At 50.2% G+C, this 23,067-nt stretch overlaps 1 protein-coding gene across 1 annotated transcript; it reads right to left on the minus strand.

Moving 5' to 3' along the window:
- Positions 1–2,464: 2,464 nt before the first annotated feature.
- Positions 2,465–18,932, minus strand: LOC133361830 (nuclear ubiquitous casein and cyclin-dependent kinase substrate 1-like). Its single transcript, XM_061580820.1, has 6 exons — positions 18,724–18,932; positions 17,603–17,649; positions 16,876–17,050; positions 12,459–12,607; positions 4,608–4,913; positions 2,465–3,442 (listed from the first exon to the last, which is right to left on the minus strand). The coding sequence occupies exons 1-6, from the start codon at positions 18,738–18,740 to the stop codon at positions 3,375–3,377; spliced, it is 762 nt and encodes a 253-aa protein (XP_061436804.1). The 5' UTR covers positions 18,741–18,932; the 3' UTR covers positions 2,465–3,374.
- Positions 18,933–23,067: the final 4,135 nt, after the last annotated feature.

Genomic DNA, 23,067 nt, shown 5'->3' on the forward strand with positions numbered 1-23,067 from the left:
CGTCTTAACAGGAGCTTCAAAACAGCAACATCGAGAGCGACAAGAGGTCAGTGTACTTCCAGGCTGGTTCACCAATGTGAAGATGTCACAGACACTAACGCTGGGAATTAACATTTAAAATTTGATTTAAAAAAAATATTGCGCTTGGAGAATGCGGGAATCGATCCCACGTATCTTCGTCTTCTTGGTTCTTTCGGTAAAGTCACGTAGAAGGGAAATAATAAAATAATAAAAATAAAACATAATAAAATAATTCTCACGACGTTTCGGCCACAACGCAAGCAGCCGTCCTCAGGTGAAGACCAGGTCTGTCGAGGCGACAGAGTCTGAATGAAACAGCACACGAGCTTGGAGCATGTATATAAGCTGGGCGTCTTGACAAAGGAATTTGCATATCAAGATGAATTTAGCATATTTATGGAAAATGCAGGAATGTGATTAGTGCTACATATGCCCGTGCATTATGCAGGATTAGCAGCATCAAAGGGAGAGGATATGGGAAATGCAGGAATGTGAATAGTGCTAATTCATCATCAAAGGAAGGGGGTAGGGGTAGCATTAATCAAGGGAAGGAGTGTTAATAGTATGTAGCTGCAGTAACTAAAACCACCACGTAAACAACTAAAGTATAAACTACATAGCATCATCAGTATACTTACTATACTCTACAATAAGCTGAGTTACTAACTGTAAGTTATACATTACAATTCTACGTCGTAAAAATTATATAATATGCTACCATCTAAACTTTATTCTCTTACATCACACGAGTCTACACCGTACTATATACTGCCATAGACAAACCCAACATTAAATTACATACTGTATTGCTATAAACCACCCTATACCTTATACATTTTAATATAACACTATGTATTATTCTACCCACCCTAATGTGTATCACACTGCTATTTATTTACTATACAATTACGATACTATATATTACTTTGTTCATTGTATTAAGCATAGAGGATATGGGAAATGCAGGTATGTGAATAGTACTAATTCAGCATCAGCAGCTACATACTATTAACACTCCTTCCCTTTATTAATGCTACCCCTATCCCCTCCCTTTGATGCTGAATTAGTTTAGAGAGACACGAAACTTTAGAGAGACACGAGTCGTATTGAGGAGGCACTCTGTTTTATTGTCGCCGTCACAGGCAACGATGCCAGGGTCAGGACAGCAACAGGCTGCTTGGCCAACAACGATGCAGACGATGCCGAAGGTGATGACGTAGACTTGTGCAGCTCCATGGATTCCACTCCAAACAACAACAACGACAAATTTCGATTTAAAGCTTTCGTGACTGCAGGGATTCATCTTCTTGGTTCTTTCGGTAAAGTCACGTAGAAAGAAAATAATACAAATAAAACATAAAATAATTCTCCACCTGAAGATGGCTGCTTGCGTTGTGGCCGAAACGTCGTGAGAATAATTTTGTTTTATTTTTATTATTTTATTATTTTCCTTCTACGTGACTTTACCGAAAGAACCAAGAAGATGAATCCCTGCAGTCACGAAAGCTTTAAATCGAAATAAAATTATACAATTTTTTTAAAATTTACTTGCTGTGGTTTTCACACCTGACGATGATTGCTTGTGTTGCAGTCGAAAGGTCGTGAGAATTTAATTGGTTTATATTTTTATTACTTTATTATTTCCCTTCTACGTGACTTTACCCGAAAGAACCAAAAATATGAATCCTTGCAGTCACGAAAGCTTTAAAACAAACACTGCCGTTACCTGTGACTGCACTCATCTTACTTGTGTGTGTGTGTGCATTAAAACCTGGATTGTATTTCTGAGGGCAAGAGTTTGGAATGTCTTTTGGTAAAGGAGCACGAAGTCACATTGCATCCAGACCCCCCTAAACCCTTCTAGATGCAAGTCAAAATTAACAAGTGCAATGTACAGGTTTCCCTCGCTGTCTGCGCTAGTAGAAGATGCGTTTCAAAAAGGGCACACAAAGCGACACCGCACAAGGATACAGCTGCCTGCCGAGTAGCGTGGACAGTACACACACACAATCTTGTCCTACATCCGAGCGCGTAGCCGCACGTGACTTAAGTGAAACCGCATCTCGCGAATTTTGGGTATGAACCGGCTTGCCCCATAAACAGCGCAAAATCGCACAAACAGGAAGCCGTATAATGCGAGGAGAATCTGTAGCTCTTCTCTCGCAGACGCAAACTTGGGCTGCGCGTCCTGGGAACACAATATCGGTGTGTAGCCGCAAGTTAATAGCTTCTTGGTTCTTTCGGTAAAGTCACGTAGAAGGGAAATCATAAAATAATAAAAATAAAACATAATAAAATACAATTCTCACGACGTTTCGGCCACAACGCAAGCAGAAGAACAGGTCTGTCGGAAAGACAGCGTCTGTCTTTCCGACAGACCTGTTCTTCACCTGTTCTTCTGCTTGCGTTGTGGCCAAAGCGTCGTGAGAATTGTATTGTTTAATTTTTATTATTTTATTATTTCCATTCTACGTGACTTTACCGAAAGAACCAAGAAGATGAATCCCTGCAGTCACGAAAGCTTTTAATCGAAAGATAACAGCCGTTTGAATTTTGGGCCACGTCTTTAAATTTCAGGACAATGGGTTGAGAGTTGTGCAGTGAGGCCAGGATGAAAACATTTCTAGTCCGGCCAATATCTCGTGAAGTCATACAGAATTATAACCAGTCTTGCGTTAAAGTTTACACCAAACACTCGTGCTATATAACAATAAACTAAATGCAGAACGAAACTGCTCTACAGACTCTAACGAAAAGCATTAAAACTAAGTTATTCAGATGATTTTCATCCATGTGCTAACAAAAAACGTGCTATTGAATTGGAATAAAGGGCTTTCACTGTTAAACTGTGCCTCAGATTTCAGCCACGGCAGCTGAGGTTGTCTTCGGCGGTGGTTCAAGTCAGTCTAGCAGCCGTGCTTTAGGCCGTGGCTGCAGGCAGCGAGCAGTCACCTCACAGCGGGCTGCGGCAATCTCTACGGTGGCAAGTCAGGTCGGCTTACAGCAGACCGCACCTATTGAGGCATGGCGGGTCTTGTATACGTTGAGTAATGGCAAGTTGAGTTGCACTTGGGCTGTCAGTGGTAGTAGCCCTTGGCGGTTGAATGGGTAAGTGCTTGTCCCAGACAAGGCCATGGTTCAGTGGCAAACCGTGGTAGTGCTCAGAGTTTGGAATGTATCACTCGCAGACCGTGGCAAGTGGAATGGCTTAGTGGCTGACTGGGACATGTCATGGCATGTTGAAAGAGTCAGTGGCTGGTGGCTGTGGCGGGCTGTGGTGGTCCATGGTGATCTGTGGTGATCTGTGGCGGGCTGTGGTGGTCCGTGGTGATCTGTGGTGATCCGTGGTGATTTCATGTTGAGTCAGGGTGGAGAGGCGTCAGCTTGGCTCGTTTCGAGAGGCCAAGATGCAAGGCCGGACCTGATGTGGTTAAAGGGGAGGGGGGGGTTAGGCTACGACAGTAACACACGTTAACTCACATTCTCAACGATTTTCTAAGTCGTCATTATTTCTGGTGACATGGAGGGGCCTTCGTTCATAGGTGGATAAACAAAGGACTGCAAACCATCGTGGGATTTTTCATCATTATTGTAAAGTTACTCTGAGGATTACACACACTTAGTTGCCACGTGACCATTGACTCCTCCAAAGTAAGTAGAAGAACGTCGTCATTTGGAGTCACAATTCGATGAAAAAAACATTCTCTTTTTGAAACTTTTTTAGTTTTTTCTGCTTCCTTTGAAGAGTTTTGTCTGCTCCATTAGCATTCCGCATACACACACTCAGACATGCTTTATCCACTGCGAGATGAAGGCCTCTCCGAAGCTGCCGCCATCCCTCACGCTCGCACAACAATGAATCTAGCACACACACTCGGATATCCTCGCTCCGTCGACCCCGCAAGTGGACGTGTTCCCACTCCGCCGTGAGTGTCGCTCACGGCGAGGTAGCAACACTCGGCACTGCCAGGTGCAGACCATCTCGCGCTCTCACACCTACATCACCCGGAGAGCTACGGTGGTCATCACTCATCAAGGCCTCGATACAGAGACGTTGCTTTCTCTGTGTGCCTATGTTTGTTCCCTCTCTCTATGTATCTCTGTGATATCTGTCTGCTTATATGTCTGTCTATATGTTTCTGGTTCTGTGTTTTTATCTCTCTCTCTCAAATGTAGTATTCTCAGGAAGAACATAATCAACCAGGTAGGGTGTAGACTGTTATGTTATCCGACTCTCTGTTGTATTACATTCCATTTCTAAGTATACTAGATTTGTGTTTCTATTTCATTTATTCCTGATGATGATTGCTTGTGTTGCAATCGAAACGTCGTATGCTAGTATTTAATTTATTACTTTCTCTTTATACGTGACTTTACCGAAAGAACCAAAGAGTCATTCCTGCAGTCACGAAAGCTCCAAATTAAGATTGTACTTAGCAGGCTCAAATCCCTGCTTAGCTTCCTAGACAGACCCAGTGGAGGTGAGGCACATCCATGGATGGTTTCATCGTGGGAAAACGTGAAAGGCGTGCGAGTTAGAAACACGTGCGCTTGTGCCGGCCGTGGTTTCGATGCTTTGTCCTTACCTGGAGGAACCCACTTGGGTAGAGGCGATGCGGTGGCACGATCCGCGACGCCGGCTTCGTTGAACGCGGGCGGGGGGAGGCGCTTCGCTGATTGCCGAGGGGCAGGATCTGGCCCGACATCCGCCCCGGCTCCACGCGCCGCGCCCGTTGTTCTGCTGCCCCTGGCCACGGCGGCTTTGCTCCCTCTCCTGTTGGCGGTGGCGGCGGTGACCCTAGGCACCTTGAACTTCCAGAAGGGCTTCTTGTGGTCGCTGTCATCGCTGTCGGACTTCCCAGCGGACTCCGAGGACTCGCCCGTCTCGTTGTCTGTCGTGTTTTAGACAACATGTGATTACCCGTCGTCGTCGTGGTCGCTGCATTGTGGACACTGTTGTTTCATATTTCTGATCGGTCAGAATTACTTTACCAAATAAAAGCAAGTATTCCAATGTGGTCATGGCACGTATTGAATGTTTGCCAAATATTACTATTGAAAAATTTTTTTTGGGAACAATACAGTCGTAGTGATAGTGCTACAGAGTCAACTGAAGCTTCAAATCAAGATTTTATCTCGACTTTGAAAAATCAATAAAGAATACGATACGATTTAGGAAAAAGCCAGCAGGAGACTGCTGTGTGGTTTGAACAGAGGGCAACACATGAGCATCCTCAGTGGCCTGGCACTGCCATGCAAAACTAAACAACTTTGTGTCATCAGGTAAGGCCCACTGAGCCAAATGTCTCTTCTTCAGAAGCGACTTGGCTATCAAAAATGGTAGCTCAAGAAAGTGAGCAATTATCACGTGGAGATGTATCGCGGCGAAATATTCTAAATGTAGAGGGAAAACTGGAGGACCCGAAGAAAAATCCACGTGACCACGGGGAGAGACACGCAAACTCCAAATATATGTAATGCGGTTGTAAACGGCCCTTCTGAGGTGCCGTCAGGGGGGGAGGAGTTAGGTCACGTGGGGGGCAGAGGGGTTGAGTATAGAAGGAGGGGAACCGGAAGAGCAGAGGGAGTGACGGGGAACCAGGAACAGAGGAAGGCCACGAAGGGCGAAGCGGGGTGTGGCGAGATCGCCACGAGCACGGGGGGAGCGAGGATCGGCACCGTTGGCCAGCGGTGACCGACCCGAGGCAGCGAGGGGGCTGCAGTCAGCAGCGGGGCTGCACAGAGAGAGTGGGCAGCGGGTCTGCATACAGTGACAGCCAGAGGGTCTGCACATAGGGGTAGCAGCAAGTCTGCAGGGAGGAGGTTACAGTAGATGAAGCAGAGAGTCAGAGGGGTGAGGAAGCTATAATAGCAGTGAATAGCCGGGGGCTACAAATACAGGAGTTATAACAGAGTGCCGTGTGGGTAAAGACGTGAACCTGAATAAAGACACGAAGACAGAAAGAAGTGTTCGAGTCCTTTTATTACACTGGAGTCAGAAGTGAAACGGCATGGCGAAACAACTGAGGAAGAAGAATATCCCATCTCCGGCGTCGGCTTCATCATCGGACGACGACGATCTTCCTCCTGAGGTCGGCTTCACTTCGGCGGAGGGAGAGATCCGTGAGGGCCCGGGTGTGGAGGAGGTTGCCGCTGCGCCCGACCCATCTGCGTTGAAGGACGAAGATTTAAGATGGACCCGGATGGCGGAGCAACTGGCGACCCTAAAAACCGTCATCACGGAGTTGTGTGACCTTGTCACGCCAAGGGCGGCGTTGGAAGGTGATGGTGGTGATCGGCAGGAGCCCGGGTCGTCTTCGATGGCGCCGCCATCGACCACGCGGCGTGAAGACGCCATCTTGGGCGTGGCGCACCACGGAAGGCGGGAAGCCGCCATCTTGGGGCCGCCACGAAGATCGTCCGCCATCTTGGCGACACCGCGTTGCGACGCCTTGCTGAACTTGCCGCCGGAAGAGTCGGTGACGGACGGAAGCAGGCCAAGGAGCCGCAGTCGTCACCTTACAACTGTTAAGGAGTTCTCCATCGGGGGCGATTGGAGTGCGTTCGCTTGTCGATTTTTGGCGGCGGTACGAACGGCAAGGTGGACGGACGCCGAGGCGCTGGAGGTGCTTCCGACTCTCCTTGACGATGAGTCTGTTCGTTTTTTTCGCTCTATAAAAGCTGCGAAGAAGAAAACATTGCGTGGAGTGTTCGACGAAATGGCGGACGCGTACGAGCCACCGGATGACGCCCATCGCCGCTTCGTGCAGCGGCAACGCGCACCGGAGGAGTCGCCTGTAGCGTACAGGGGCGCCGTGCTGGAACTCGCGATGGCCGCTTACCCGGAGACGGAGCCTGACCTGCTGGAACCTCTCATCTTGGGGAAGATGTTGGAGTTATCCCGGGATCTGGGCATTCCTATGCCGGCTTGCGGTCACGAGAAACTCACGTCCCGGACCGCGGCTAAGTGTTTGGACGCCCAGTTCAATCTCCGCCGCTGGAAACAAGTCACGGCGTGGACGGGCGGTCCTGTCGTCGATGGGGGGGCCGTAGGGTGGGACCCTACAAAGGCCGTGTACGTGCCGGATGCGACCGGCCCAAAGGAGCTGTCGGCCGCCTCCACTCCGTGGCCGGCTCGAAGCGAGCCGGGGCCGCGGGCTCCGCCGCCGGCGCGGCCACGTCGGGACGGGGTGCCTGCTGCGCGCCGACCCGACGTCGACTGTTTCCGCTGCGGCCGTCGGGGCCACTATGCCAGGGACTGCTGGGCCCGGGTTCCGGGGCCGCCCCAGCAGGAGGCCTCGATCGCGGACGTCCCAAAGAAAGACCCTCCGGCACAGGCAAGTCGGTGCGCACCAGACACCCGGCAAGGCCTGACACCTCACTCATCGCCGTTGTTGTGCGACGCGGATGTTCTAAAATATGGGAGGCCAGTATCTGCGCCTTGTCGCTCGATAACGCAGTGGCGTAAGTTGGCTCGGCGGGTTGTCGCGGCCGCTACAGGTTTGTCCACTGTACCGGGGTCGATCCAAGGGGTGGACGTGCGTATTTTGGTGGATTCCGGGGCGTCCGCGACCATTATTTCGGATGTCATATTCCCTCTTTTGAACATCCCACCGGGGGCCGTGAGGCCGGCTTACGCTTCCTGCATCGCTGCGAACGGGGGTAGTATGGGCATCGTGGGACAGGTGGACGCTAATATTTCTATCGGGGGGGTCTCGGCCTCGGGCGTTGTGTTAATTTCGAGGTCCCTGGCGGTTCCTTGCTTGTTGGGCACGGATTTTTTGGCTAAGATGCCCATTTTAATTAGAATCAATGAAAATTGCATTGAACTGCCAGGGGGCCGCAAATTGGCGTTTTTACAGTCCACCTGGGGGCGACCGGCTCCGGTTGCCCAGGTGCAGGCGTTATCGGAAGTTTCAGTTGATATTCCACCTGGCTCGCAGATGCTCATTCCCCTACGATACCGGAAGCCGGTTCCGGGTCGGCAGAGTGCTTGTGGAATTTTGCTGTCGCCGTCCGCCGCTGTTACGGGCGGATTGGCACTGGTGGGGGCGCAAACCATTGTCCGTCCGGATCAGCGCCCGTTTTTGCAGGTGTTAAATGCGACTTCTGAAAGCGTGTGTGTGCCGGCTGGTACCGTTGTGGCACACGCCACTACGGCGTTTACGGCTCAGAGTGACATTCCGGACGGGGGGCTGGTGGGTGGTGTTTCACACGACGGAGGGGTGGACGATCGTTGGATCGCCGAATTATGTGCGGAAAATTCGGCCCTTTCCGCTGAGCAGCGTTGTGCGATTCATAAATTATTAGCGAGCTATTCCGATGTGTTTAGCTCGGACGATTTGGACTTGGGACGCACCTCGCTGCTCTCTCATCACATCGAAACGGGGGACGCGGCCCCTATCCGCTTGAACTCGCGTCGGATGAGTCCGGCTGAGCGTGAGCACGTTCGAGGGGCAGTGGAAGACATGTTGAAAGCGGATATTATAAATCCGTCTAATAGCCCGTGGGGTGCGCCTGTCGTGTTGGTTAAAAAGAAAGATGGTAAATTACGATTTTGTGTGGATTTTCGGAAGTTAAATAAAGTGTCGGTGGCAGATGCGTATCCCCTGCCGCGTATGGACGATTCTCTCGACGCCTTGTCAGGGGCTAAGTTTTTTTCAACGCTAGATCTCTCTTCGGGCTTCTGGCAGCTTCCCCTTGACGAGCCCTCGCGGGAAAAGACAGCGTTCCGTACGCCGCAGGGGTTGTTCCAATTTAACTGTCTGCCGATGGGGTTGAATGCAGCCCCTGCCACCTTTCAGAGATTGATGGAGTTGGTATTGACGGGGTTGCAGTGGGAGACATGTCTCATTTATTTAGATGATATTATTGTCTTCAGCCGCACATTTGATGAGCATTTATTGCGGTTGGAGGCCGTTTTTGCCAGAATGCGTTCTGCTAATTTGAAATTCAAGCCTAAGAAATGTCATCTACTGCAACGTTCCGTTCGATACTTGGGACATATTGTTAGTGCGGACGGGGTGGCCACGGATCCAGAGAAAACTGCGTGTGTCCGGGATTGGGCAACCCCCGCCACGGTGGGTGATGTGCGTCGGTTTTTGGGGTTCGCCTCATATTACCGGAGGTTTGTTCCGAATTTCGCTACTATCGCCAGGCCTTTGCATCTCCTTACTGGGAAGGGGCACAAATTTGTGTGGGGACCGCCGGAGGAGGCGGCGTTTCGGAGCCTGCGCGACCTACTGGCTACTGCGCCGACGTTGGATTATCCGGATTTTGAACATCCCTTCATTCTGGATACTGATGCGAGTGACACCGGGATTGGGGCGGTGTTGTCCCAGTCAAAAGGTGGTGTTGAGCGTGTGGTGGCGTACGGGAGTCGGGTTTTGTCTCCCGCGGAAACTCGTTACTGCGTCACTCGCAGGGAACTTTTGGCTATTGTGTATTTTCTCCGCCAATTTCGACCGTATCTGTACGGTCGGTCGTTTATTGTCCGAACGGACCATGCGGCCTTGCAGTACGCTCTTAAGATGGACCAGCCATCCGGACAATTGGCGAGATGGCTGGACACGTTGCAAGAATTCTCCTTCCAAATTCACCATCGGAAGGGTGTGCGTCACGCTAACGCGGACGCACTGTCCAGGTTGCCGCAACAATCCCCTTGTGCGTGTGCGTCGGGGACGCATAGGTGTGGACCGGCTCAGCCCCCCCCTCAACCTGTCGCGCGGGCAGTGGATGTTCTCGAACCTCCGCTTACACCGGGACCGGTTGAAGGGGGACCGGCTGACGGGATTTTGCGTCTTCCAAGGTCTGTGTGGATTCGGGAGCAAATGTTGGACGATTCTTTGGTGTCGTTACGGAAACGAACGGAGAAGGCGGGTAAGGAAGTCGGTGCGGGTGGTAATTCGGAATCTGCTCTCCGAGATGGGTTACTGATGTGGAGGGAAGGGATACAGGAACACTGGCGTCTCGTTGTGCCTGCGTCATTGCGCTATGAGTTGATTCGATCTTTGCACTGTGACACACTTTTACACCTGGGGGTGCAGAAAACCCTATTGACGCTGCAACGAGACTATTATTGGCACGGCATGACGACGGATGTCGTCGGTCACGTTCGCGCGTGTCCCGATTGTGCCCGCCGTAAGCCGCCTAAACATCCATATGTTCCGCCGATACAATCGATTAAAGTATCTCGGGTTAATGAGTTGGTGGCGTTAGATATTTTGGGACCCTTTCCGCCATCAGCTAAAGGGAATAAGTATTTACTGGTGGGGGTGGAGTACCTCTCTCGCTGGCCGATGGCCTGGCCCTTGCCTGACCAGTCAGCGGCGTCTATCACGGACGCCTTTCTATTTGGGTATGTAATGGACAAAGGGGCTCCGGAGAGGCTCCTTACGGATCAGGGACGTAACTTTTCGTCTAAATTGTTGGGGGAGGTGTGTGCGGCTCTTGGAACTAAAAAGATACGGACGTCCCCCTACCACCCGCAAACGGATGGTATGGTGGAACGGTTGAATCGGACTCTGTCCGCCATGCTGTGCCATACAGTCGGGGAAAACCAATCTGATTGGGATTTGCATATCCCTGGGGTGCTTTCGGCGTATCGCATGACGCCGCACGCGGCTACTGGATACTCGCCGTTTTTCCTTATGTACGGCCGTGAGAACGTGCCGCCGATTCATGACCAGTTGGGAACCGGTGCGAGGGGGCCTGTTAAGCCTCTTCCTGAGTATATTAAGGACAACGTTCGGCGTGTCGCTGAGGCGAGGGAAAATGCCCGCATGGCTACTGCCAAGGCTCAGGCCAGGAATGAGCGGTGTGCCCGACGTTCAAAGGGGGAGTGTCCCTGGAAAAAGGGGGACCTGGCCTGGCTTCATTGCCCACAGGTGCGGCCAGGTACATCTCCTAAATTACATCGACCTTGGCAGGGTCCGGTCCGCCTCATTGAGGTTCCCAACCCACAGTCGGCGCGTGTTCAGGTTGGTGCACGGCGTTGGTTCGTGCACACGTCCCGGTTGAAGCCATACATTGCCCCACGGCCGGATGCGTCATCTCCCCAAGTTGCCTTGCCGGGGTCTGTTGCTGCCGACTCGCCCTTGCCTGTGTCTGCTGACCTTGCGAGAGCGCCTGTCGTACCCTTCACAGACAAGCCGGCCGTGACAGCGCAGGGAGGAGGACCTTCCGCTTGTGGGACGCCGACCGGAGCCGCAGAACCCACGGGACCTGCAGCTCTTCCTATCCCTCCGCGGACGCGAGTACGGGATGTTTCTGGACGCGAGCGGGACAGTGGCGGGCCTCCAATGGCGACGGAAGAACTTGCGCCCGTCGCCCCTAAAACCCTTCCACGTTCCCGCTCGGCGGGTGGGCCGCCGACCGTCCGGGACGGCCCGGCTACCCGTACTCGCTCGAAATCCCTCACGTTTCGTTAGATTGTGTTGTGTTGTGTTATTGTTATAATGTTCTTCAATGCTTCGTGTCTTTTTGCGTGTTGGCCCTTTACACCCGCATTGCTTTTCAGGTTGCAATTCAGCCGAGGTCGGCTGGATTTTCTTTAGGGGGGAGGGTGATGTAATGCGGTTGTAAACGGCCCTTCTGAGGTGCCGTCAGGGGGGGAGGAGTTAGGTCACGTGGGGGGCAGAGGGGTTGAGTATAGAAGGAGGGGAACCGGAAGAGCAGAGGGAGTGACGGGGAACCAGGAACAGAGGAAGGCCACGAAGGGCGAAGCGGGGTGTGGCGAGATCGCCACGAGCACGGGGGGAGCGAGGATCGGCACCGTTGGCCAGCGGTGACCGACCCGAGGCAGCGAGGGGGCTGCAGTCAGCAGCGGGGCTGCACAGAGAGAGTGGGCAGCGGGTCTGCATACAGTGACAGCCAGAGGGTCTGCACATAGGGGTAGCAGCAAGTCTGCAGGGAGGAGGTTACAGTAGATGAAGCAGAGAGTCAGAGGGGTGAGGAAGCTATAATAGCAGTGAATAGCCGGGGGCTACAAATACAGGAGTTATAACAGAGTGCCGTGTGGGTAAAGACGTGAACCTGAATAAAGACACGAAGACAGAAAGAAGTGTTCGAGTCCTTTTATTACATATACAGCAGCAGGCGTCAGGGTCGGGATCGAACGCACGACCTTCTGTACACCAGACGAGGAAGTGAAACATCTCCTAGCCACCGTACAAACACATAGATTCCCCGTACAGCCATTCAGAGGCTGTTGTGGCAGCTGCCGTGAGCGAGCACGTATGAAGGTCGGCACGGCATACATGGGGGTGGATGGCCAGCACCACGCCTGGAATTGCACCAAGTACTCATTTGAGGCTGAGTCGACCTCGGAGAGGCCCAGGACTAGTTCATATAATCGTTACTGGTGTTGGCAGTGAGCATCATACATGTCCACACACGTGCAAACATACAGAAAGCCACAAATCTGTAGAGTCTCATACCGGGTGGGTCGTCCGTGTTGACGGTGGCACTGCCCACGGCTTCCTGTGAACTCTCCCGCGAAGACGCCGCCACTTCCGTCTGATCACCAGCGAGGGCAAGGACCTCCTTGAGCTCCCTCTCAAAGAGACGCTCGTCGTCCAGGGACGGTCTGCGCAGAGTGGCGCAAAGTGCGATTGCAAACGACGACAATGCACAGAGGTTGGTGTGGGCAGTGCAATCTTCTTTTCTTCTTATATATAAGAGTCTCCGCGCGCTTGCGGGGGATTTGGCTCTTGGACGGTGGGCTTCACATAGAAATAAAATTGGCAGGCGGCACGCCCTAAGCCCCGCGGTGGGAATAGGCTATTCCGTTTCCCCATCCGTAAAGTTTAAAGTTGTTTAATTAACACATTTGTGCGGTTTCTATTATTAATTACTTACTTATTGCTCGACATCGACCGTACCAACTGACGCCAATTGCGTGGGGGGGGGGATAGACACTGCCAAGTGATGCGCGTTCGCACGAGCTCATTTTCTTTTACGCGTTTTACAGCAGGCAAGACGTACATACGTAACTCTGCGGACATTTCTTCACAGTGTCATGTCCTCTTCGCCCCCCCCCCAACACGATGCGTCCACTTTATACTACAGACTCCGTAGATAATAATATTTTACTGCTTACATACCATTATTCTTGCACGGGCGGGGGATGCTGGGGGGGGGGGGGTAGCGGCCCAGCCCCTAGCCTGGCAACGTGCCAACTCCGCCGCCTCGCCAATGTAGGCCAGGACGGGGGCTAAGCATGGCACAAGGCCTCAACACGCCTATGCTAAGTACAGAGTTCCTTGCTTCTTACGCTAACAACTCAAGTCCATTGTTTACTATTGTTAAACACATTAGTTTACAAACATTACAATAATAATGTTTGTGTGCTGATAAAAAATATGCTTCATTGCTTAATATTATGAAACAAATACGTTGCCAGATATTACTATATATATATATCTTTGTGTGCACATACCAACTCTGGTTCATTGTTTATCTTTCATTTACACTTATCTCTGCTTATTTCTTAAATGCATCTCTATTGTTTCCATCGCTCACGTCACGCTATTTACTCATACGTAGTACTGCGATACTGATAGCTGTGCCATCATCGGGGATTGTTGTGCCCATCGATGTGTGTGTATGAGTCCACGTGTGTGTCTTTGAGTCCATATGTTTGTGCGTGTAGAGCCATGCGTGTCTTTAACTCCATGTCTGTCTTTTTCGAACGGACAACGCCCGATGTGTGTGTGTACGTCAAAGTGTTTGTGTGTGTGTGTCAGTCCAAGTGTGCGTGTAAGTCCATTTGTGTGCGTATCAGTAGCTGTGTGTGTGTTAGTCCATGTGTGTGTGTGTGTGTTAGTCCATGTGTGTGTGTGTTAGTCGATGTGTGTGCATGGCTCCATCTGAGTGTGTATGTGTATTCGTGTGTCTATGTGTGTCAGTCGATGTGTATGTGTGTGTTAGTCCATATGTGTGTGTGTGTAAGTCCACATGTGTGTGTAAGTCCATACATGTGTGTGTGTCTCACTCGATGTGTGTGTGTAAGTCAGTGCGCGTGTGTGAGTCGACATGTGTGTGTTAATCCATGTGTGTGTCAGTCTATGTATGTGTGTAAGTACATGTGTGTGTAAGTACATGTGTGTGTAAGTACATGTGTGTGTAAGTACATGTGTGTGTAAGTACATGTGTGTGGGGAGCGGTAGTGTAGCGGTTAGCGCGCTGCGCTATGAACCTGGCGACCCGGGTTCGATTCCCGCTCACGGCTAACACCAGTGACGATTATCTGAACCGGTCCTGGGCCTCCCCTAGGTCGACTCAGCCTTAAATGAGTAACTGGTGCGGTGTGTAAACATCGCCACTGGGGAGACAAAGGCGGTCAGGCGTGGTGCTGGCCACCTACCCCCTCATGTACCGTTCCGGCCTTCATAGGTGCTCGTTAACAGCACTTGCCCCTACAGTCTGTTAAGGCTATACGGGGGATCTTTGTTTATGTCAATGTGTGTGTTAGTGCACGTATGTCTGTGTGTGATTCCATGTGTGTGTGTCTGAGTCGCTGTATGTGTGTACGTCCATATATGTGTGTGTAACTCCATGTGGGTGTCTCTAAAGTGGATGTCTATGCGTGTGTGAGTCCATATGTATGTGTGCGTCAGTCCATGTGTGTGTGTCTTAGTCCATATGTGTGTGTGTGTGTAAGTACACCCAATTCAAGAGCCGAATGGCTCACAGGGCTATACCTAATAAATGAACTTGAACTTTAAATGTGTGTTTACGTCAATGTGTGTGTCAGTCCACGTATGTCTGTGTGTGAGTCGGTGTGTATGTGTGTGTGTGAGTCCCTGTATGTGTGTACGTCGATATGTCTGTGTAACTCCACGTGTGTATGTCAAGTGTGTGTGAGTCCATATATGTGTGTGTAAGTCGATGTGTTTGCGTGAGTCGATATATGTGTGTGTCTCAGCCCATGTGCGTGTGTGTTAGTCGCTTTGTGTGCGTTGCTCCTTGTGAGTAAGTGTAAGTCCATTTCTTTGCGTGTCTGTAGGTCCATGTGTGCGTGCGAGTGAATGTATGTGCTTTATTGACCTGCTCAAGGCCTATGATACCATCAGTAGGCCTGGCCTCTGGGTTGTTTTTCGTGCTTTCGGAGTCCCTCACCCTTTGCTCACGATCCTTAGGACCTTCATGATGGTGAGCGGCCCCACGTCAAACTACGTGGCCGTCAGTCAGAGCCATTCCCTCTACACCTTGGGGTGTGACAGGGATGTCCTCTGGCTCCCACATTATTTTACATATCTTTTGACCACGTAGTTCGTGAAGCCTTCAGTGACCTATACCGGTGGAATTACCATATGGTACAGATACAATAAGAGGCTGATCGACGCCCGGGTGCGGTCAAGGGATGCCTCCCTATTGCTCAACCATGTTATGTATGCCGATGCTCTGGTGATTGCTGCTCACTGCTGCTGAACCTGGAGCTTGTCACTAAGAGGTGGGGCCTCACCATCAGCCCCACCAAAACTAACCATCTGCCTGGGTATTTTATACCATCGAACAATCCAGCCCCACAACTTACAATTGGTGATGCGGCAGTTGTGGAGAGTTGGAGAGATTCCCATACCTGGCCAGTGTGCTCATGACCGGCTCCAGTTTGACAGCAGAGGTCTCACTCCAAATTAGTCGGGCGCCATTATCTTTTCATCGGCTGCGTTACGCTGTGTGGAAGCTACCTGGTCTCTCGCTCCGCATGAAGCACCAGGTCTTCTCAGCCACGGTAATTCCCTCCCTTCTCTACGCTTGCAAAACATGCACCCCGCTAATGGAACATCTTCGCTGGTTACAAACATTTAGGCTGGCCTGCTAACGATACATCCTGCACTTAACCATATGTGTGTGTGCATCTAAGTCGATGTGTTTCTATGTGTGTAGGTCGATGTCTGTGTGTAAGTCTACATGTGTGTCTGCCTTTTACGCCCGGGCAACGCCGGGTACTTACCGCTAGTAATGTTATAAATAAGAGGTTGCTACATAACATGATGGAGCAGCTGGAAGGAGTGAATCCAAACTAGGCATGGAAGGAATTTCCCTCCTGATGGTTTCATGAATTGCCATGATTTGGATTGCAATTCGGCTCAAGAATCTGTTCTTTCGTTACCATTGCAGTGGCTGTCGGAAGCAACTGCGAATCCATGAGATGCAACAGAAACAATACAAACAACGCTGACTTGTAAAACAATGACGAGGAGATGCACTCCATCTGGTGAGCGTCTCTAAGGGACACGCATTTACATCTTGTCATGATGTAACGGCACAATAATAGTAATGTAGTAGTGTGTAGTGTATAGCAGTATAGTGTAGTGTACAGTAGTGTAGTGTACAGCAGTATAGTGTAGTGTACAGTAGTGTAGTGTATAATAGTGTAGTGTACAGTAGTGTGTAGTGTAGAGTAGGTTATAGTATAATGTAGAGTAGTGTGTAGTGTACAGTAGTGGTGCATAGTAGTATAGTGTCGTGTAGAGTATTATTCAGTGTAGTGTATAGTAGTGTATAGTGTAGAGTAGTGTATAGTGTAGTGTATAGTAGTGTACAGTGTATTGTATAGTGTAGAGTAGTGTGTAGTATAGTGTAGTGTGTAGTATAGTGTAGAGTAGTGTATAGTGTAGTGTCTAGTAGTGTATAGTGTAGTGTATAGTAGTGTAGTGTATAGTGTAGCGTATAGTGTAGTGTATAGTAGTGTAGTGTATAGTGTAGTGTATAGTAGTGTAGTGTCTAGTAGTGTACAGTGTAGTGTATAGTGTAGTGTATAGTAGTGTAGTGTATAGTAGAGTAGTGTATAGTGTAGTGTATAGTAGTGTAGTGTATAGTAGTGTACAGTGTAGTGTATAGTATTACCTTCCGTCTCTTGCTGTTCCTGCTGCTGTGTTCAAGGCCGTGACTTGACGGGACTTCTTGGTTCCACTCAAGGCCTTCTTTGCAGGCTTTGCCTTGTCGCCATTTTCATCGTCAGAATTGGTCACCGCTTGAGACATTTTGCTTGGCGGAAGAGAGGCCGATGAGAAGTCGCCGTCTGTGGCGATGCAACACGCACACACATTGACGCGCGTACATCGCTGGGTTTGTTAAACCGATAACCATTTTCGGAATCAAATGGCGGTTATGAAAGTCGGGAATTGGCAATAGTTTACGGTGAGATTTTACTACTGGTGCAGAGGGCCTCCACAAGAGGGAGCTGAAAAGAGGAAATTGCCTACTCTCCCACGCTGCGCAGACACATTGGTAGAGGCGGCAAAGCGCCTCCTCGACCACACATGACCAAGCGCGGTGAACTCATTGACGCCGCTGGGTGGAAGAGAGGTGGGGAGGGGATTTAAGAAACTTGCCACGCCGGGAAATGGAATTGAACCAGCGGCTTCTGGATTGCAAGCCCACCGCGCTAGCCACGGCAGCTCCCTTGCGGATGGATCTAATGCGATTTTACTTTGGTAATGAAATATGACTTGTAATCATTTAAATAAGCCAACGAGTCAACGACCATAATTACAATCATAACCATCACTACTGTCCACCACGTCGTCTGCCCATAACCATCATATGTATAGATACCTCACATTCTACTCACCGTCGTCTTCAAAGTCCTCAGGCTGAGTATAATCAAATTTCTTGATTCTGCAACACCAATCATTTGGATAAAAGAAAAACAATGAAAGATCAATTCAGGAATAACTCACATTACGTACATGGATTCACGGGCCCACTTGCTGTACTGCCAGGACACCCGTGCCACTGAATTACAATGACACAATGCAAAGCAAGTGCCATGGCAGTGCCTATCGATCTGCAAAGGCGGTTGTCAATCAGTGACATTGAGGCTGCATTGAAACTCGTCGTAATCGATGAACATGACTCCGGGCCAATCAACGAACGTGAAGTGACACCAACTAACTGCCATGACACGTAGCCCGCCAACACTGTCCCAACTGATCCGATGTACCAATGTCATCAATTACACTATACACTACACTGTACACTACACTGTATACTACACTACTATACACTATACTACTAGACACTACACTATATACTACTAGACACTACACTACTATACACTACACTACTATACACTACACTACTATACACTACACTATACACTACTAGACACTACACTACTATAAACTACTCTACACTACTATACACTACACTACTATGCACCACTACTCTACACTCTACACTACACTGTACACTGCTATACACTACTCTACACTATACACTACTAGACACTACACTGTACACTACACTATAAACTACTCTACACTATTAGACACTACACTACTATACACTACACTGTACACTACTCTACACTATACACGACTATACACTACACTATACACTACTAGACACTACACTACTATACACTACTAGACATTCACTATACACCACTCTACACTATACTACTATACACTATACTACTATACACTATACTACTATACACTACACTATACACTACTATACACTACACTACTACACTATACTACTATACACTACACTATACACTACACACACTCGTGCTGTACTAGTGACGAATTGGCCACGTTCTGTTCACGTGACCACCCCCTCACCAGTTGCTGTGTCGGGTGGTGGCGAGTTTAACGACACAACATTTACACATTGACGCGATCTGCCCCAACCAACAACAACAAACTCCCTCTCTGTTATGAATCAGCCACAGAGCCACTCACGCACCTGAGTAGCCTCGGCATGTCAACTGAAATCTCTCACCCCCCAATACAACAACCACAAGCCACCAACGAGAAATAAAACTAAAAAAAACACGCGGATAAGAGCCGCGATGACGACGATAACAACAACGATGAGGGATTTCCCTCAAACGTGAGGGAAGTGAACGCCAACTTTGTATAACTGTGAAGTTGCATCAAGTTAAACTTTTGTCGATTAACGCGAATTAGCGAGTTTGGCGCGAAGCCAGATTTGCAAAGCGCACGAGGGGGACAAAGCCGCTGATTCCTCGCAGCCAGTTTCGTCACGATGCAATAATAAAAACTTACGTATACAATATTGTAAGTATGGGTTTAATCTCGTTTAAAATGTGTACAATTAAATAATTTATTTATTAGGGGAAGGGAGGGAGGGGTGTTTTAAGATATAAATGTTGTGGATTGCGTCAAGGCAGAGATGATGGGTGAATGTGTTAACGAATGCGGTAGGCGAATGATCGGTTGGCAGCGTCTTTTCCACGGGGGGTTGTGGGTCACGTGGTGTCACCCCCCCCCCCCCCGGCTTTCGTGATTGGGTGGGTGAGTGGAGGGTGAATTTTGACTTTAAACTTTAATATTCTTGGTTCTTACAGGTAAAGTCACGGAGATGGAAAATAAATAATAAAAATAATAAAATTACATTTTTATTAAAAATAATAAGTTTGAAGTCTAAATAATAAATTTAGTGTTTTGCTTTTATTATTTTTTTACTTTCTATCTTCGTGACTTTACAAAAAGAACCAAAAACTTGAATTCCTGCAGTCACGAAAGTTTTAAGTCAAAATTTAATACGACTTTGCATTTACCATTCTATTAATTGAACGTTGCCTTGCAGTGAAACTCGGTTCATAACTCACAAAGGCAGAATCACATTTGGCAGTGTTCATAAGAGCCCATGAACTCAGTAGAGAGCCACAGGTGACAGCGCGTGGCGACACCGACACACACAAAGCGCGCGTCTGGGGGGACATCTCCCACTGCCGCTGTCAGTGACCACCTCCATCAGCCGCACTGCTCTCGGTGCCTGAGCTGGACTCACTTTACACCGCTGGGAACCTCCTGGTTACACCAGCCCACAGGGGATTGTTGTGTCCGTCCGTCGTCGTGCATAAAAAAATGGGAGGGGGGGCTGGGTGGAGAGGGAGGGGCTGGGTGGGGAGGGTGAGGAGGGTGGGGCTGGGTGGGGAAGGTGGGGCGGGGGGTGGGTGGGGGGGAGGGTGGGGTGGGTGGGGAGGGTGGGGCTGGGTGGGGAAGTGGGGCTGGGTGGGGCTGGGTGGGGAGGTGGGGCTGGGTGGGGAGGGTGGGGCTGGGTGGGGAAGGTGGGCTGGGTGGGGCTGGGTGGGGAGGTGGGGTGGGGGGGAGGGGCTGGGTGGGGAGGGTGGGCTGGGTGGGGAGGGTGGGGGGGGGGGTGGGGCTGGTGGGGGAGGGTGGAGGGGGAGGGTGGGGTGGGGGGGAGGGTGGGGTGGGGGGGAGGGTGGGGCTGGGTGGGGAGGTGGAGCTGGGTGGGGAAGGGGGGCTGGGTGGGGAGGGTGGGGCTGGGTGGGGAGGTGGGGGGGGAGGGTGGGCTGGGTGAGGAGGGTGGGGGGGGAGGGTGGGGCTGGGTGGGAGAGGGTGAGGAGGGGCTGGGTGGGGCTGGGGGGGAGGGTGGGGTGGGCTGGGTGGGGCTGGGTGGGGAGGGGCTGGGTGGGGAGGGGTGGGGCTGGGTGGGGGGGTGGGGGGGTGGGGCGGTGGGGAGGGGCTGGGTGGGGAAGGTGGGGGTGGGTAGGGAGGAGCTGGGTGGGGAGGGTGGGGCTGGGTGGGGAGGGTGGGGCTGGGTGAGGAGGGGCTGGGTGGGGAGGGTGAGGCTGGGTGGGGAGGGAGGGGTGGGGAGGGTGGGGAGGGTGGAGCTGGGTGGGGAGGATGGGGAGGGAGTGGGGAGGGTGGGGCTGGGTAGAAAGGAGCTGGGTGGGGAGGGTGAGGAGGTGCTGGGTGGGGAGGGGCTGGGTGGGGAGGGTGAGGAGGAGCTGGGGGGGAGGGTGAGGGGCTGGGTGGGGAGGGGCTGGGTGGGGAGGGTGAGGAGGGGCTGGGTGGGGAGGGGCTGGGTGGGGAGGGTGAAGAGGAGCTGGGTGGGGAGGGTGAGGACGGGGCGGGTGGGATGGGCTGGGTGGGGACGGGGCTGGGTGCGGAGGGGCTGGGTGGCGGACGGGGCTGGTTCACCACGGCTGGTGCACTCTGCACGCGAGTGAAGGAGCACAGCCTGAGCGCGCCGTGTCAGTGCAACATCCACGTGGGCGGCTGCGGGGAGGGAGTCAGCGCACGTTGGTGGGGCTGTGAGCGCGGTGAGGGAGGTGAGAACGGGGAGTAGAGGACCAGGAGAGAGAGGTGGATGGCGGAGAGATACGGGGGGGGGAGATGTGGTAGGAAATGACTTGACACAGTCCACTGGGGCATCTGTCAATTGGGTTGTCTCATCATCAAGTTCTCATTCGAGGTGGTGAAAGGTCCACGTTCATATTGGTCGATCCAGATTCGGAGATTTTTAACATTCGTGGCTCACAGCGCCCGCCTGGTGGAAACGAAAGGGCCCATCGCAACACTCCTCCAGCGAATATCTTATTTGGAGCTTTCGTGACTGCAGGAATGACTCTTTGGTTCTTTCGGTAAAGTGACGTAAAAAGATAAAATAATAAATTTAAAAATAGCATACGCCGTTTCGATTGCAACCAAGCAATCGTCCTCAGGTATAAAAGAAATAAAAAATCTAACCATAAAACTATAGACAGACCACACATCAGACAGAATCTATATTTAAGGCCCCGTCACAGAAACGACTCTCCTATTTGTGCCGATGTATATCTCTGTGTTGTCCTTGTGAGGTCTGTCTGCTTGTGTGTCTGTCTATAGTTTTCTAGTTAGATTTTTTGTTGCTATTTCTTTTATGCCTGATGATGATTGCTTGTGTTGCAATCGAAACGTCGTAAATATGCTATTATTCACTTTATTATTTTATCTTTAGACGTGACTTTACCGAAAGAACCAAGAATAATTCCTGCAGTCACGAAAGCTCCAAAACTAACATTTAAAATGTGGTAAGCAATGTGGGACATCGATGTACACAGATATGAACAAGATCAGCAGACGAGACGTCTTTCATTTAATCGTCTCTCCACGAAACAAAGGAACGTTTTACACAAAATATAAATCCCACGGCCTTGTGCGAGTCCATGACTAGTGCAGCAGTGACTCAGTGCGAGGCAGCTGTGGACCGGTTCTTGTGCACGATGTCTCAACAGCAGTCAGGGCTCGCTTCTACCCACGGTTGTCAACATCCAGACGTTCATCAGCAAGGAACATTTCTTGTCCTAGTTCACCAACATAAGACGTCATACAAAATCCTAATTAGCGTTGGGTAGAATGTATCTACTCGATGTGCTCTGCCTTGTAACTGAACACAAAATGTAAAAAAATGCATTTTAATGTACTCTTAAAATTACCTCCTTGCTATGAAAGAATTCAGACTTTACATATTTCATTTATCGATCTCTCCACGAAAGGAATGTTTTAAACTATAACCATCACGGCCTTCTGGGAGTGCATCATTGATTCAGTGCAAGCCACCTATGGACCCTTATTGGTGAACAGCGTCTCAACAGCAGCCGGGCTTGCTTCAACCCACGGTTATGACCTCCAGACGTGAATCAACAAGGAGCATTTATCGTCCTAGTTGACAAAGTCTCTGTCAACACGTAATACAAAATTATAATTCGTGTTGTAGAGAATGTATCTCCTCTACGTGTAGCGTTTAAGCGGTACGCCTTGTAACTGTTGGATGATCCCGAGCGTGCTCCCTATGCATGCTCCCTACTCAGAGGCAGATACTTCCTTGAAACACAAAAGTACCCTTTGAGCTGTATCACAAGAATAACGGGTCTAACTGAGTAATCTCTACAGGCTACTTACAAACACACACACACACTTTGCCCCAACATCACTTATTCGATGTTTGACCCTCAGACAAAATGTTCAATGTACGCGCACACTCAGACAAGTATTCATTCTAAACTACTGACAGGCATATTGACAAAATTGAATAACTGCAGTGAAACTTACTGCATCGGTAAAGTCACGGAGAAATAAATTAAATAACAGAATACGACGTTTCGATTGGAATACAAGCAACCATCATCAGGTGCAACAAGTGAATGAGAAAACATAGTGAACTTAGAAATATAATGCAACACAACACAGAGTCGGCCAAACAACAGTCAACACCCTACCTGGTTGATTACGTTTTCAAAATTGAACAATTTAGTTTAGATAACATCTTATTAAC

Source organism: Lethenteron reissneri, unplaced genomic scaffold, assembly GCF_015708825.2.
Source record: "Lethenteron reissneri isolate LAM-NWPU_2019-01 unplaced genomic scaffold, ASM1570882v1 scaffold_1248, whole genome shotgun sequence".
NCBI lineage: Eukaryota > Metazoa > Chordata > Hyperoartia > Petromyzontiformes > Petromyzontidae > Lethenteron > Lethenteron reissneri.